General features: G+C 44.5%; 1 protein-coding gene across 11 annotated transcripts in view; it reads right to left on the bottom strand.

Moving 5' to 3' along the window:
• CADPS (calcium dependent secretion activator) overlaps positions 1 to 15,790 on the bottom strand; it is a 434,736-nt gene that overhangs the window by 116,234 nt on the left and 302,712 nt on the right. For all 11 annotated transcript variants that reach the window (XM_081160526.1, XM_081160532.1, XM_081160524.1 and 8 more), the window contains exon 13: positions 14,204 to 14,391. In XM_081160526.1, the coding sequence (XP_081016652.1) occupies positions 14,204 to 14,391 (188 nt within the window). The remainder of the gene's footprint in view (positions 1 to 14,203; positions 14,392 to 15,790) is intronic.

Genomic DNA, 15,790 nt, shown 5'->3' with positions numbered 1-15,790 from the left:
GAAATTAAAAAAAAAAATCCTAAAATTTGTATGGAACCTCAAAATACCTAAATGGTCAAAGCAATCCTGAGAAAGAACAAAGTTGGAGGCATCAAAATTCCTGATTTCAAACTTTATTGCAAAGCTATAATAATGAAAACAGTATGGGACTGGCATCAAAAACAGACACCTAGACTAGCAGAACAGAACTGAGGACCCAGAAATAATCCCTCACAAGTATGGTCGACTAATATTTGACAAAGGAGCCAAGAATACTCAATGGGGAAAGGACAGTCTCCTCAATAAATGGTGTTGGGAAAACCGAACAGTCACATGCAAAAGAATGAACTTGGACTCTTATCTTACACCACTCACATAACTGAACATGATAATGGATTAAATTAAGACATAAAGCTGTAAAAATCCTAGAAGAAAACATAGGATAAAAGCCTTCTGACATTGGTCTTGGCAATATAATTTTTTTGATATGACAACAAAAGCATAAGCAACAAAAGCAAAAATAGACGAGTGGAACGATCTCGAACGGAAAAGTTTCTGTATAGCAAAGTGAAAAGGCAGCCTATGGAATGGAAAACATATTTGTAAACTATCTACCTGATAAGGAGTTAATATCCAGAATATAGAAACAACCGATAAACCTCAACAGCAAAAAAACCCCAAAACCCACCCCAACAATTTGATTAAAAATTGAGCAGGGAACTTGAATAGATGTTTTTCCAAAGAAGACATACAAATGAGTAACAGGAACATGAAAAGATGCTCAACATCATTAATCATCAGGGAAATGAAAATCAAAGTCACAATGAGATATCACCTCCCACCTGTTAGAATGGCTGTTATCAAAAAGTCAAGTATAACAAGTGTTGGTGAAACTATGGAGAAAAGGGAGCACTTGTGCACTGTTTATGGGAATGTCATTTGGTGCAGCCATTATGAAAAATTAAGAACTACCATATGATCCAACAATCCCACTTCTGGGTATACATCTGAAGAAAAGGAAATCACTATCTTGAAAATATACCTGCACCCCCATGTTCACTGTAGCATTATTTACAATAGCCAAGACATGAAAACAACCTAAATGTCCATGATAAATGGATATATATATACAATCACATATACTTTTCATATATATATTTCATACATATATATATACACATATATATATAAAACATAAAACATTTAAAACATAGAAATACTTTTATAAAACAAAGGATAAAGGAAATGTAAGACATATACATGATGAAATATTCAGCCATAAAAAAATAAGGAAATCCTGCCTTTTGCAACAATATGAATGGACCTTGAGGGCATTATGCTAAGTGAGATGTCAGACAGGGAAAGACAAATATCGTATGTTCTCACTTACATGCAGAATCTGAAAAAGTCTAACTCACAGAAATCGAGAGTAGAATGGTAGTTGCCAGGGTCTGGGGGGGGGGGGGAATGAGGAGGTGCTGACCAAAGGGTAGCAACTTCTAGCTTAACATGACCAAGAAGTTCTGGGAGCTAAAGCACAGCATGAAGACGCTAGTGAATACTACTGTGCATACACTTCAAAGTTGTTAAGAGAGTAGATATTAAATGTTCTCACCACACACAAAACAATGGTAATTATGTAAGGGGATGTAGGTGTTAACTAACCCCACCGTGATAATCATTTCACAATATATATGAGTATCAAATCATAACATTGGATACCTTACACTTATATATATTATTTGTCAATATCTCAGTAAAGCTAAAGAAAGAACAAGCCACATATGTTTTTCAACCTTAGCAAATTATTGCTCATTTAACACAAAGGACCCAAGCACAAATAAGTGAATTTCAGTTTAATCACAGTATTCCCATGTTTCTAAGTCACCATTAGGTCCACACACATTTTCCCTATTTGGTTTGGACCATTTAAGTTGAAAATACAAAGGGAGGCCGCATATTTATAGTCCAAATTTCTCTGTGCCAAATTAGACGGAGGATCATCTGACCCATTCAGAGACTTCAGCTTCCCAGAGCCGTGGTGACTTGTTTTGACTGAGCCAGTTTGCAGAGTGGTGCGTCACCATGAAACTTCTATTGGAACATTCTTCCGTTTGCAAATGCAAGTCATCTTGAGACCAAACAAATGGTCTTATTTATAGGCCTTCTCAAAGATCCAGCATAAGTTGGGAAAATCCTGTACATGAGACCAGTCTGACTACACAAAAGACTTGGCAAATGATAGCAATGCACCTCCTGTTAGGGGTTAATCGGACAGCTTCCCTTCTTTTAAAATACTGAAAATGCCCCACTAGAAAAAATGAGAAAAATTTCCCTCCCCCACTTTATAAAAAACATCACTAAATGGCAAAATCCTGTTAGGGTCCATCTTTTTCATACCCCCCTGAACTTCAGGGAAGACAAAAGGCAAAACGATAAATATCAGGTAGGCTGTTAGCATCTATGACTGTGCCCTTATTTTCAAAATTTCTGGAAAAATCTCAAAAAGTTTATTAAAAATCTGTAGTCAAATCTCAGAATGAATTCTTTGGCCCCCACAATATACATGTGACATTTTCTCATGTGATAAAGTCTCATGTTTCTGTTATAATCGACAACTTCCTTTAGCTGTAGCTTTTGGAAATGCTATTAAATATAATTTACAAGTCACAGAGGGTTTAGGCATGGGAACAGAAATGGGCAGCCCAGAGATGCCTGCTGCCATTGTTAGGAGCTAAACCTCTCCGAAGAGAACCATTCATTCCTTAACAAGTCTTCTAAGGCAAAAAGAAGGGAACTCTTAGGTCTGTATCTGCGATGGTAAAAGCTAAACATTTAGTGTGTGCCTGGCCTTCTCGGTTACTTCTCACTACAAAGGGAATTATTACAAGCGTAAAATTTGATGATGTTTTTCCCCTTTTGTTCTGATGACTCAGATTTGTAATGATTAAAAGTGTCAGCTAGCATCTTCCCCTTCCCTGACAACCTCTCCTTTCTGAACACTGTTAATCTCACTATCCAAAAAAAGTAAACAACTAAAATTTATTGTTGCAATCTTTTCTTACATTCACTCCTTAACTGCTTATGTCAGTGTGAATAGTTTTATTTTAAAATAAATGAAACCAATTCTATGTCTGTGAGGCACGTAGTGCAGGGTTCACAACACACACACACACACACATACACGCACACACACCAAAAACAAAAACCCAAGTGATAAAAAAAAAAGAAAACCAGGATTTTGACAATGAATGCAAATTTGTTTGCAATTGCCAGAATCGCTCTGAAATGGTAATGGTAACAGGGGATGTAATTTTACAAACTGAGGAAGAGACATGCAGGAACAATATAATTTGTTATAGATCACAGCTTGTAACTATGTCAGTTAAAAAGCAAAAATATCCTCTTTAATTTCACATAGTTATCTTTGAAAATTCTATCTACATCAGCTTGTGTTTTGTGGACCCCTAGACTGCCTATGTTAATTGTACAGGTTTAGGAAGACTTCTACAGGGCTACTAATTGAAAAATTCTGGTTCAATATTTTGGGGCACCCTTGTCACAGAAGCAATAAAACCCCTTCTTTCGGGCAGTGGTTCTCCAATCCGAGAGCCTCACAGTTGCCCGGGAGGCTTTGCCGCGATTCCATCCCTGGGCCCTGCCCGAGTTTCGGTTCAGTAAACCTGGGGCGGGGCCTGAGAATTTACATTTCTGACAAGTTCTCTGGGGCTCTGGTCGGGAAAGCACCCTCGAGATCCTCTGCCCCCGAGCAGGAAAACAGTTTTGGCTGGCCCTTCCTGCGGCTGAAGGGTGTTTCTGACTCAGGTTCCCGACTTCCCTTGGGGTGAATTTAGAGCCAGAGCTCTCCTCCGGGTACACGGTCCGCTTGGGCAGCCGGCGATCCTTCCAAAAGTGGCGCTGGCGCCGTTCCCAAGGCCGCTGCAGGCAGCGCTGGTTGCTAACAGAGCCTCCTGGAGTCCCGGAGCCATGATATCGTTGTTTTTCCTGGAAACATTTGGGGTGACGCTGTAATTGTCATATAACTGGTTCTGCGTCTTGTTCCTTTCTCGATACTTTTAACATTTACCGGCCATTGTCACTTCCTAAAAGTGCCTGAATTGCCTCTGGAGGAAGGAGCTTGGCGACACGGTGAGTACCTTGGCGGAGGGACGCCGAGGTGCCTGCTGTCCTGCTGTGGCTGCTGAGGGCCTTTCTGCAGGCCAGCGCCTCCCTTTCATGGCCTCTGTACGCTGGCCTCTGACCTAACTCAGCCACCTGGACGACACGGATGGAACTAGCTCGTCCAGCAGCTGTGCCCTGACCAGATGGGCTCCAAAGGTCAGTAGTTCTTAAGCTTTCTCTGTACCTTTTAGAGCCAGCGAGAGCTCTGGTCCCATCCTCAGGCTCCAATTCAATCCGTCTGTGGCGGGGACTAGACATTGTCACGGCTAAAGGTCCCGGATCATTCTCACGTGTGGTGACAGGGTGAGAACCAGAGCTTTGGTCTGTTTCCCACTTTCTGGAGCTGCCCCGATTCCAGTCTCCGCTCCGATCTCCTGACGACCCAGCACCCCCCCAAACACTCCCTTTCGCTCAGTGACCCGGAGTCAGTTTTTGTTGCTTACATTGAACGGATCAAGTTCATGAAGCGCATACTCATTCCCCTCCTTTCCCAGGCTCCCAACTCAGTAGAGGCGTTGACGCCTTTGAACCGAGGTTTAGAAACACACACACACACACACACACACACACACACACACACACGCACGCACACAGAGGCGATGCGGTCCCTGGTCTCTGATGGCACCTCACTGCACACTGGCCAACACCTCTCTTCTGTGTATCATGATTCGGCAACCTTGAGACAATATGCAGGTCAAGTGCAGCCGTTTCCGGAGCCTGGTGGCAGCGCGGGGCTGTCCCCCCACCTGCAGGCCATTGCGGCCGCCAGAAGCGGGGCTCTCCGGCCTCCGGAGACTATATTGCATCTGACACAGCGGCATCTCTGGAATCCACCTTTCAAGTTTTCGGCAAACCATTTTCTCACTGTCCTTCACGAAGCTGACGTTTTGGGCAGCATGATAGGAAAGATGTCACGTCGGCTGCTCTTCAAGTCCTTGTCACCGTGGTTAGCACCAGTTCTGTCATCTCCACTCTCCTCACAGTCACCCATCTTGAGCCATGTCACAAATAATAATATATCTAGAGTTGCGGTTTTCTTCTTTTTGTCAGATGGAAACACCACGACCCAGCTGCCCACCCTTTAAGTTTCTAGTTATGTAGATTGCTCTCCTTTCCCCCAAATGCTCCGGAGCTGGAGCTTATCAATCAATGTCTATTATTGGATTAATCCAGTGTGAGCAGGTACTAGGCTTCTAATGTGAAACATTTCATTCGACATTTGCAGTTAAGTACGAGCAACCTAGGGAAAGAAATTGAGCTGCAGTGTATCTTGCGAAAGTAGATTTATTTCCTTGGGGTCAGTAAACTGACCTACACTCAAGTGAGCACAGATTCCCCCATTCAGTTACCTGCTAGCATGTTCCTTACGTTATGCTGAAAGCTGGGCCACAAAACCCTGGTTTGCAAGGTCAGTTTTCAAGGAAGTCAGGTTACTAAATTAACCCAAAGCGTACAGTGTTCAGATCTTGCATATAGTGCAGAAGCCAGGCGTAAAAAGAAAAGTCTGGATTCAACAAAAGAGGAGAGGGTGTCTGGTCCACCTCTCTACACACAGCCAGCTTTAAGCTGCAATCACTACCAACAAGGGGTAAAACTCCAGCTGAAGTGGGAATATACTTGCTCTCCAAATGCAAATGCCCACATATGCCGGTGCAGGCACTGTAAACATGATATATTCTCTCTCTCCAAATGGATGCCTGCCTGAAGACTGCATTATGGATCCACGAAAATGTCCTTAAACAAGCATGGTAACAATCCTACTGCTGCGAAATTGTTCCAGCCCAGAAACACGAGAGCGTCAAGGGCCAGAGTGGGACAGAATCTCTTACTAATGCTACTCGCAGCGCTCCTTACACAGAACATGCAGGCCCGGCACACTCTTAACCCTTTCCTTTGATTTTAATTGACTCCTAGCAGTTCTTTATCCTTGCAACTTTTAGAAGGACCTTTGAATTTACTCCTAGAATATTTTTCTTTGTCTCTTTCGAGTGGTTAATAACTACAAATTCAAGATAGTGCCAAAGCATTATCGTTTCAAATGGAGACGCCCCTGCTTGCTCATCTGGATGGTTTGTATAATCTCCAGGTTAATTATAAGTGGTAATTAGGACCATCTCGTCCCATGGTCACTGCTTCATTAGGAAAGCCCAGCCTCGCCCTTTCCCTCTCCTCTCCCTCCAGCCCATGCCCTTTCTAATTATGCCCTGATGCCCTGCGGCTCAGACGCGCTGCTAAAACAAATACATCAAAGAGTTTGTATGGCAAAGGGGAAGATACAAAGCAACAACAAGCAGTTGCTATAACATTACAAGTGAACATTGAAGCTTCTTGAGGTTGGCAATTGGAAAAAGAGGCCTGGAGATGGCAAAAACTACAGCAGTGAGGTCTTTTCTGACTGATTTACTGTTTTTGTACACATGTAGCTATAACCCAACAATATCGGAAGGTGTCTATTACAAGGGTGGGAGTGATCGAGAAGTTTTTCCCTGCTGAACGGTCTCAAAGAACGTGGATGCTATTGACACAAGGACATTAGTCAAAGTGGCCCAGGCTAGGTCCAGGTACTGAATGAGGCAAGCACCCAACAGATGATTAGAAAATGGTATAAAATGTATGCACTGCAGAAAAGCTTATATTTCTTTCCCTAGAGAAGGACCAATTTCCAAAATTGGTACTATATAGATTTTTCTCTTTGGGGATTAAGGGAAGAGATGAGTTTCTTTATTTGTAGACAAATACAGATAATTAGGCTTTAGAGTCCATCTGGACACCCCATGTGTAGACTTCTCAGTGGTCAGACCAGTAGTACGTGGGGCTTTCTGGTATCGCATCCATCCTGAAAAGGGCGTGACATCTATAAGATGTTTTTTCACTGGAGAATTCAATGACCACAGCGATGAGGACAGGCTGTTGGAATTTTAGAAGGAAATGTAAAATACTTGAATGTTTGTCAAGGGCCAGAAAGACTGCACTGATGGGACACATAATTTAGCACATTTTATAAGATTTTGTGTCTGAGTTGGATACTCTGCCGTTCTCCTGGGGCAAGTTTCCTTCAGGGAGAGTCACATTAAAAGCCAGAATGCAAGCTCTAGAGGATTTCTCCCTGGGATGCAAACTTTATTTGAAATGTGTCTGGACTTCCACTACCCCCACCTCTCTTATGTACTTCATATTAGGTGAAGCTGGTTCTTTAGCATTTAGAGAGCATGACTCAGTCGTATTCAAGGCCGACACCTGCTCAGAGCCTGAAGGCCAATCAGCCACGTGCTCCTGTCCGTATGTGCAGTAATGTCTTATGTCAGTGTCAGTGTGTCACATGAGGCCAAGAATGTGAGGGTCCCTGTCACCCTCCAACCACACCCACCTGCTACTAAAGTGCAGTGTTCAGAAGTCAGTAAAATAGAGGGATCCCTGCCACAGTCTTTTCTCTCTCTTTCTCTTTGGGGGAGGGAGAGTTAAAAAGCCCCAGACATAATGTTATAATAAGTGTTTGTGTGTGTGATGGAGACAGGGATGGAAGAAGGGAGGGAGGGAGGTAAGAAAGAAGGGAGAAAGGTGAGATTGCGTAAAAGAAAAAATAAAAATATGCAAAAAGTACTTATTTACTCCCAGGTGGGCATTCACAAAAAAGAAATAAAAGAAACCATTGTGTGACATGGATTGGGAGTGAGGGACCAACACCGAAGGCAAGAATAGTCAGTAAGGCAATTGCTGAGGTCCAGAGAGTAAAGACCTGAACTCCGATAGTGGCATTGAAGAGACAGAGGAGTGGATGGTCTTGAGAGATACTTAAGGGCATTGATGGGGCACAATAGCTGAATACTTGTGATGTGCTGAGTGACAGGGAGGAAGGAATCTTCCCGAGGTTCTGTCTTGGGCAACTGGGCAGATGGGGCTACTTGCTGACTTAGGGACCCTGGTGGAGTAACAGGAGAAAAGTGAGTCCCATCTGATTGTCCTGTCACTCAGATCTAACCCACAGGGATCACATGGTCCCTGTACACAAGTAGCACCTCGGCTCCTGATACATCTCCCAGAAGAATCCTTGGACACATTTTCAGAGATTTTTAGGACTCCTGCCCTCTTACATCTGCTTGTAGACTCATTAATCTATGCTGCTTACTTTGGATTGGGGCGGTTGGCATTATGGATTTGTTAATTGCTGATACAATGTACTTTCTACACAGCCCATATGTGAAGAGCAGCACTGGCATTCAAGAAATGTTAAATAATAATGTAAATGAGAAAAATTTCCCATCCCAATAATAAAGGGATCCAAGGAACATTGACGCAAGTTGCAATCATGGGAGCTGTTTGATTGCCTTGTCACTGTGGGACAGTGACCAAAGTGATGCTAATCTAAATGTCATCTACAAAGAATACTGAAAATGTCATGGTGAAAATTAAGTACTGCAACCTTAGGAGCTGATTTAGAAATTAGAAGATACAGCGATTTACATCTGCGGATTTTATGATCGCCAAGTTCAGTTTTAAAGAGATGGCCCGAAATAATGTTTCCTCAGTCAGTGGTTCTTAAACGTTGCTACCTGTAGGAATCACCTGAGATTTAAAAACAGGATGTTTAGGCCAAATCCCAGATTAATGAAATCAGAACCTCTGCAGGGGGGTCTAATGTGTCAGCACCGTTCAGGCTCCCCGAATCATTCCACGTGCAACCACGTTTGACAACCAAGGCCTTAAGTCAGTGGGCTCTGAAGACCAAATACCTTAGAATTACCTGGGAGGAAATGAGTAAAAGTGCAGGTGCCTGGCTCCAGCTAAGACTTGCTGAATTAACTTCTTTGAGGAGGGGACCTAGTACTAGCCATGTGATTTATAGCAGATAGAGAGTGGGAACTACTGCACGAGTTGAAAATCAGTGGTGGAAACTGTTATGTCTTTAGACACAAAACAAATTTGTGTAAAAAAAACAAAAATCTATGTCAAAGGGGGAAATTTCAGCCCACTGCCTGGGAGCTTGTTTTTGAAAGGCTTTGCAGGGGGCTGTCCTGTTCACTGTGGATAGTTAGAAACGTTCCTGGCCTCTACCTGCTCAGGGACAATAGCACTGCTCCTCTCCAGTGTGACAATCAAAAATGTCTCTGGGCATTGCCACATGTCCCCCAGGGGAAAGATCACCCCTAGTCAAGAACTACCATTCAGAAAGACGCCAGACACGTGGATGGTTCCATATCTTCCAGTGACTGGCCAGACGTGTCTCCTTTGGATTAGGTGTTGACAATTCACATCAGTATCATTTTCCACAGAGATGTGACACAGGCTTCTGGAGGAGGGAGAAACTCGGCCATCGGTCATCGGTCATGGGCACTGAGTGCCCACTCATGATTTCCAGCTGCAGCAGGGCACAGCTCTGCCTCCGCCTTTGGGGTTGCTGAATTATTAGTAGGTAGAACTGATAATTAGGTAAAACTGATCTGAAGCTGGTTGTGAGATGACAATAGACATTGGCTCTACTGTTCAGTTAAATCCAGTTGAAGGGCCATTTGTGTCCATAACACGCGGATTCCTTCTTCATCTGGGTCAAAGAATAGATAACATCTCTAAGGGCAAATCGTGCTCATCCTGGTGAAAGAGGTTAGGAAAATGGTCTTGCCAACACCAAGGGCTGTTGACAGTGTTCAAAGGGGACGCCCCCTTAGCGGATCTAACACTTCAGGTGCACTCTGGCTTTCTCCGCTGGGCCAACACTATCAGGAGGGCCAAGTTGATTTGGGGCATTTTTAGCACAAAAATAGAAAACTCTTAACTAAATTCATGTGACTACTATATATCTCACCTGGGATGTTTAAACTCATATCAGATGGCTGAACCTGGCACCTCACACTGTGCACAGTGCTCATGCGGGGCAGGCAGTAAGGCGGAGGGGTGCGAATGTGAGCTGCGTGTCAGGAGAGCCATGCTCGCATCGGGCCCGCACACTCATCTGCTGCGGGGTAAGTGACTGAACTTATCTGAGCTGCAAACTCCTCATCTGTTCCATGAAGGCAATGATAACACTTATGGGGATGTAATAAGGGAAAAAATAAAATAATACATGTAAACAGCACTTCACACAGTGCCTGGTGTGTAGGGAGTGCTTCTTAAGTGGCAGCAATCGTCCTTATTTAAATTAAACTTTATTTATGAAATCTAACAATGTACGACTTCATTGGCTATTACAACCCATAGAAGATGATGTTAGAGGTTGATGGGATATTACTGATGCTATGATTCTGTGTGCTCACTTTGCAGATGAAAAAACTGAGGCACAAAGGAGATACATTAATCCTGGGTTTATACAGAACAGGCCCCAGTGCTCAGATCTTTAGACTCTCTGTACAGTGCTGATATATGCAAAGAGAAAGGGTTTTGGACTCAGAACATCAGTGAGCAGACATTCAGTTTAATCATCTGAAAAATGGATGTAAAAATAGCTGAATTAAAAATGTTACAGCAAGTGAGATAGAATATATAAGGGCACTTTGTAAACCGCAGAATGTTACACAACTGATACTTAATATTATGATTTGTTCTTCATTAAAAAAATGCAGGCAAACATAGACACTGGGACACACATAAGCCTCTCAAAGTACCATTCAAGATCCTTTTGGATAATTTTTCATGGCACAGGGACTAGGTCAGGCTCCAGCAAGTGTGACCATTTATTCTGCTCTGTTTCAACACAGATCACTCCGAAGGCAGCACCTTGGACAGCAGCCAGAGGCTCCGGGCACCTGCAACATTCTCCAGGCACTTTCCTACTGGCCGCGAGCTACTCCCGCCTTGCATTCCGACCCTCACAGGGAAGCACACACAGAAACTCCACTTTACCTCCACCCTTAAATACCGCTGCAAGTTCAGAAGATGGGTCCACACGGAACCAGGGCTTTCTTTGACCTTCACTACTAGACCTGCAAACACTGACTGACGGCCTGCCCCGTGCTCTAGGAAGTGCACGTTGGCATTATTCTGTCTGCCTACACATGAACCGCATATATATTTCGGGACTTAGAAATGTTCCAGTGGATTAATTCACACAAAGCATAAAGCATACCTGCTGCGAACTCTTGTGGCTTGGCAATGCCAGCCGGGGTCATAACATCAGTTTCAAAATTGCAACAAAGAAACTTGAGAATATCAGTGTTCATTCAGGGTGAGGGTAGGGAAGGTGAAGGATACATGGGTAACGCAGGAAATAACTGTAAATCTGGTTTATAAGGAGAAAAAGCCACCAATTTGCCATTTTATCAATTCACAAAGAGAGTATCCTTAAAGGTCATAGGAAACAGGAGAAGATAAACATAATTTTAGAACTTAAAAGTGCCTTCAACATGCGCTTATGATGTAAGTGATTCTACGAAGTCATTAATTTAGTGATAGGCTTTATTTTGTGACTTTATTATAAATCGTATTTGAAGATCGATTTCTTTCATGAGACAAGTGTGGAAGGGGGGTTTGCTGAAAACGATAGAGCTGCTATAAATGTATAGACCCATCTTATGCCAACAAATTTTATTTGCTCTTGAAACATAATTTCAAAATTATAAAGCACGGGTTGCTTATTATGAATGACTTGGTAAGGTACCAGGCCCCTAACTAGATGCCACTAAAACAGCAATCTGACTCACGATTCTGTTTATATATTGCTCAATTAGTTTTTAAAAATGAGAACATGTTTTAAGAGTCACTAAACACCTGACTAAAATTCAGCCCTAATACATGGCATTTTTACCGATCGCTAGGATTAAAGTGCACTTTTGAAAAACCGTAAAGGAACAGAGACCTCAGGAGTACGAAAAGCTCGCTGTGCGCTACGGCAGAGGTTGTGGTGTGGAGGGGGGAGGGCGGAGGGGAAGGTCACAGACACCGCAAAATACAAGCCAACACACATGTAACTTCTTACCTTTTGGGCTCTGGATTTGCCTGAGTTTTGAAATCTTTTCTTCTTTTACATTCCTTTTTTGTATCTTTTTTAGCCTCTGGTTCAGATGGGGAGGGAGTTTTGCTCCCTTCGGGGTCTGTGTTTGGTGGCAGCCCACTAAGGTACACCACATGCATTTGTTGACTTTGGAGAGGGGGTGGTGGCACAGGGCATGCACAGAGTGTGGCCAGCACAGGAGGACCAAGAGCACACACACATGCACAAACAAAAGAAATAAAAAGAAGGATGCATCAGACAGCAAGAGCAAATGAATTCAAACTAAAATAATAAGGGGAAAAAGATGCAAACTTGCATAAGGAAAATCAGAACTGAAAAGAAAATAAGAAACCCAAAACTGTTTCCATGACAAGATGTATAAACCTAACTGTGAATCAAGTGGCAGTCTTACAATATGAAATCCAGACAATGTGTATCATAATTCATGATGATGTTTACCAGGGAGTTTACAAAAACACTTCATTATTTTATAACACTTTCTTATTCAGTAACATATGTAGAATACAGTGTGACAACCCAGAGAATATAATGCAACTTCTCTCTCTCTCTCTAAAGAATTCAGTCCAAGAGGCTGTAACAGATAGTCATCAAAGTGTACATATTTATAAAAAGCAGAATTATGCACAGATACTTCTCAGGTATCAGAGTTTTCATGAATATCTTTGGTGCAAATCTGAGGTCATGTGCTGGGCTAGTGAGCCTGATAATAATGGGAGGTGATGAAAACCTTATTGCCTGTTAAATATTCAAACCTACAATGCTATTGTTATCTAGCTCTAAATGCTAAAGTGGCATTTGATAAAATCTACCACCACTAGAGAAGGGAAAAGCACAGAACAGATCCCACGGACGTTTCAGGGCAGTATAGCTTGCAAAGATGAAGATGACTGACACAGTTTTCTGGTGGAAATAAATGTGGTCAATTCTGGATTCTCCCACATGCAAATTTCCCCGGAGCAGCCAGCTTTCCATCGCAGGCCGGGTCCTGAAGCACCTAGTTTCCCCCGGGTACGCCTCCCCCGGCTCCTGGACAGGGTGCTCTGGGGTGACACAGGCCTGTTTCTGCAGCCATGTGAGGCTACGTACATTGGGGTAGTAAACTGGCTGTGGCACTGTGGAAATTTATTCCACGTCTTCAGAGCCAAATGGAAATGTTCTTAAATTATTTGCTGTTTTGCATTTTTCAGAACTTGGATCTTTTCCTCCAGGAGCTGGGCAACGTCTAAGGGAAGAGAGTACTTTGTACAAAGTTAGGAGAACTGATGTTCCGGTCTTGTCTATAAAACCTGTAAAGTGAGGGGGCCGGTTACGCTGTGGTCTGAAGTTCTCCCCAGCCCTATGGTTAAGCTAAAAGCCTTAGGATTATCTTTGCCTTCCAGCTTCACCTCGCTTGTTTTAGCTCTGGAAACGGGCTTGGCTTCCTCCCTGCGCAGGGCATTTGCACGTGCTGCTCCTTTTGCCCGGAGCTGCTGGACTCCTACGCTGGCTTCAGTCCCCAGCCCCAGCCGCGCTTCCTCGGGGAGGCCCCGCTGCCCCCCTGCCGGCCCTGCCAGCCCCTCCACTCCGGAGTTTTATTCCTGTTCTCAGGGCACAGTCTCCAGGCACCTCTGCCCTTGTTGGGTGTTTGGCTTTTGTTCACCCGCACGTTGAAGGTGCCCAGGGTGCCCGACACTCGGTGGGTCAGCGTCGGGGTTTACGGAAGGAATGGTCAGCACGGCGCGCGTTCGCTAACCTCCCGCAGGCTCCAGGCCGGGGCCGGGCCCTTGCTGCCCGCTGGCACCCTCCCAGCACCTTATCAGGACGTGGGCCTCCTGCTTGCAGATGGGGGAGCTGTGGCACAGCGTGTCCTCACCTCCGGGGTTATCGCGGGCAAGTGGGGGCGCCACGATCGAAACCCAGACTGTCCTCGCTACAGGCACCCTCTCCAAGGGCCACTCGCATTTCCTTCAAGTCCCGCGAAAGGAGAAGAAACTAAGTGAGACCTTTGTGCTGTTTGCCTGGCGTGTGCGTGTGTGTGCGTGTGTCCCACTGAGGCAGCGGGGACGGACAGAGAGAGGTGACCCTAGACGCAGGGCCAGGCATAAGCCGGGACGCGCTTACCTGTTCCCGTGGACGTGGGACGCGCAGAAGGCAAAGCTGTAGTGCAGGAGCGTGGGGTCGATCATCGCGCCGTTCTCCGCGCGCTCAAGCAGGTCCCGGAGGTAGCAGAGGTGTCGGTGACACCCGCGGACTCCGTTTCGGGCGCAGTATTCATCTAGCACAAACACCTGGCCGGGACTGAACCAGCCCTGTTTGGGGAATAAAGGAGAGACTTTCTTTTAAATACAGGCTTGTGCTGGTGTCTTTCTGGAGGGCTGTGAGAGTGGGGGTGGAAGAGTTGCCAGGGCCACGCACCGATGGCTTACGTGCCCAGCGCTGTGCTGACACCCCGCCCGCCGTCCGGTGCAACCCTCAGGGCAGCCCTAGGAGGTGCTTCTGTCCCCCGGTTTGATGGGTGGGAAACTGAGCTCGGGGAGGGCGCGGAGCTCCCCTAGAATCCCAGAGCTGGTGGGGGGTGGTGTCTGGATTAGCAGAAAGCAGACTCCAGGAGGGGCCTCCTCACTTTTCTAACCCTGAACTTACACCTTAGAGGAGTGTTGGAGAGGGTGCGGGGCAAAGTCTTCCTTACTGAGGAGAAAAATAATGACATGAATGCCTTAGATTGGTGTTCTGCTTAATACTTGACAAAGGGCTTTCAGCTGAGCCCATAGCAGCCTCGTGCATCACGCACAGGGCAGATTTACCTTCATTTCGGAGACAAGGAAATGGAGAGCAGGGCTATTAAATGACTCACAGAAAATACAGAACAGGGGCAGGGCTCAAATTCAGCTCTGTCTCACTCCAAGTCTTCTGCGTTTGGTACTCCGGAGCATTAAGAAATACTACGACTGGTCTACATACACACCAGGACTCCTGAGTCCTTTCACTTTGGAAGCAAAATTTGGGGGGAATATAGTCAATAATATTGTAATAACTATATATGGTGCCAGGTAGGTACTTAAAGTATCGGGGGTGGGGATACCCCTCTGTAAAGTACAGAATTCTCTATCCACTATGTTGTATGTCTGACACTAATACAGAATATATTGAATGTCAACTGTAATTAAAACATTTTATTATGATAGTAACATAATTTTCCAAAGGGAACAACATACTAAGTTTTCAAGTTGCCAGTCAGACATGGTTCAATTAAACTGAGAGGAGCTTCTGTGCCCTGGTTTAGCATTTCCCCTCTCTGGCAGCTATTTGTTTTCTTTCTATTTACTTGCTTGCTGTAATATCAGACAAAACTCTGCTATAAAAGAGAACCCGGACGGAATCCCCGATTCCAAGCCCACTGGGAGGCACCGTGCATGTGAGAAAACCGACGCTCAGAAAGGCCAAGTGACTTGCCACTCAAGGTCACCCTTGGGCCAAGCCTGAAATCAAACGACTGACTTCCTTTGGCTTCAGTACCTTTCTGAAGCAAGAAATAAACTACTTTAGGTGGTGCTTTGAGAGCTGGGGATTGAGGATTGTTTTAAATACAAATTTAATTTTACTCTGAGGGTCTTGTCTGAGTCACCTTTTGAATACTGCTTTGTCTTGGGAGAGAAAAGGCAAAAGACTATGGGGCAGGTAGAGGCCGAAGAAGTGCCGTGAGGGAGG

This window comes from Miniopterus schreibersii (assembly GCF_964146895.1).
Source record: "Miniopterus schreibersii genome assembly, chromosome: 15".
Classification (NCBI taxonomy): domain Eukaryota; kingdom Metazoa; phylum Chordata; class Mammalia; order Chiroptera; family Miniopteridae; genus Miniopterus; species Miniopterus schreibersii.
Note: the sequence above shows the minus strand (reverse complement) of the source record. Positions and strands in the feature narration are given on the sequence as shown.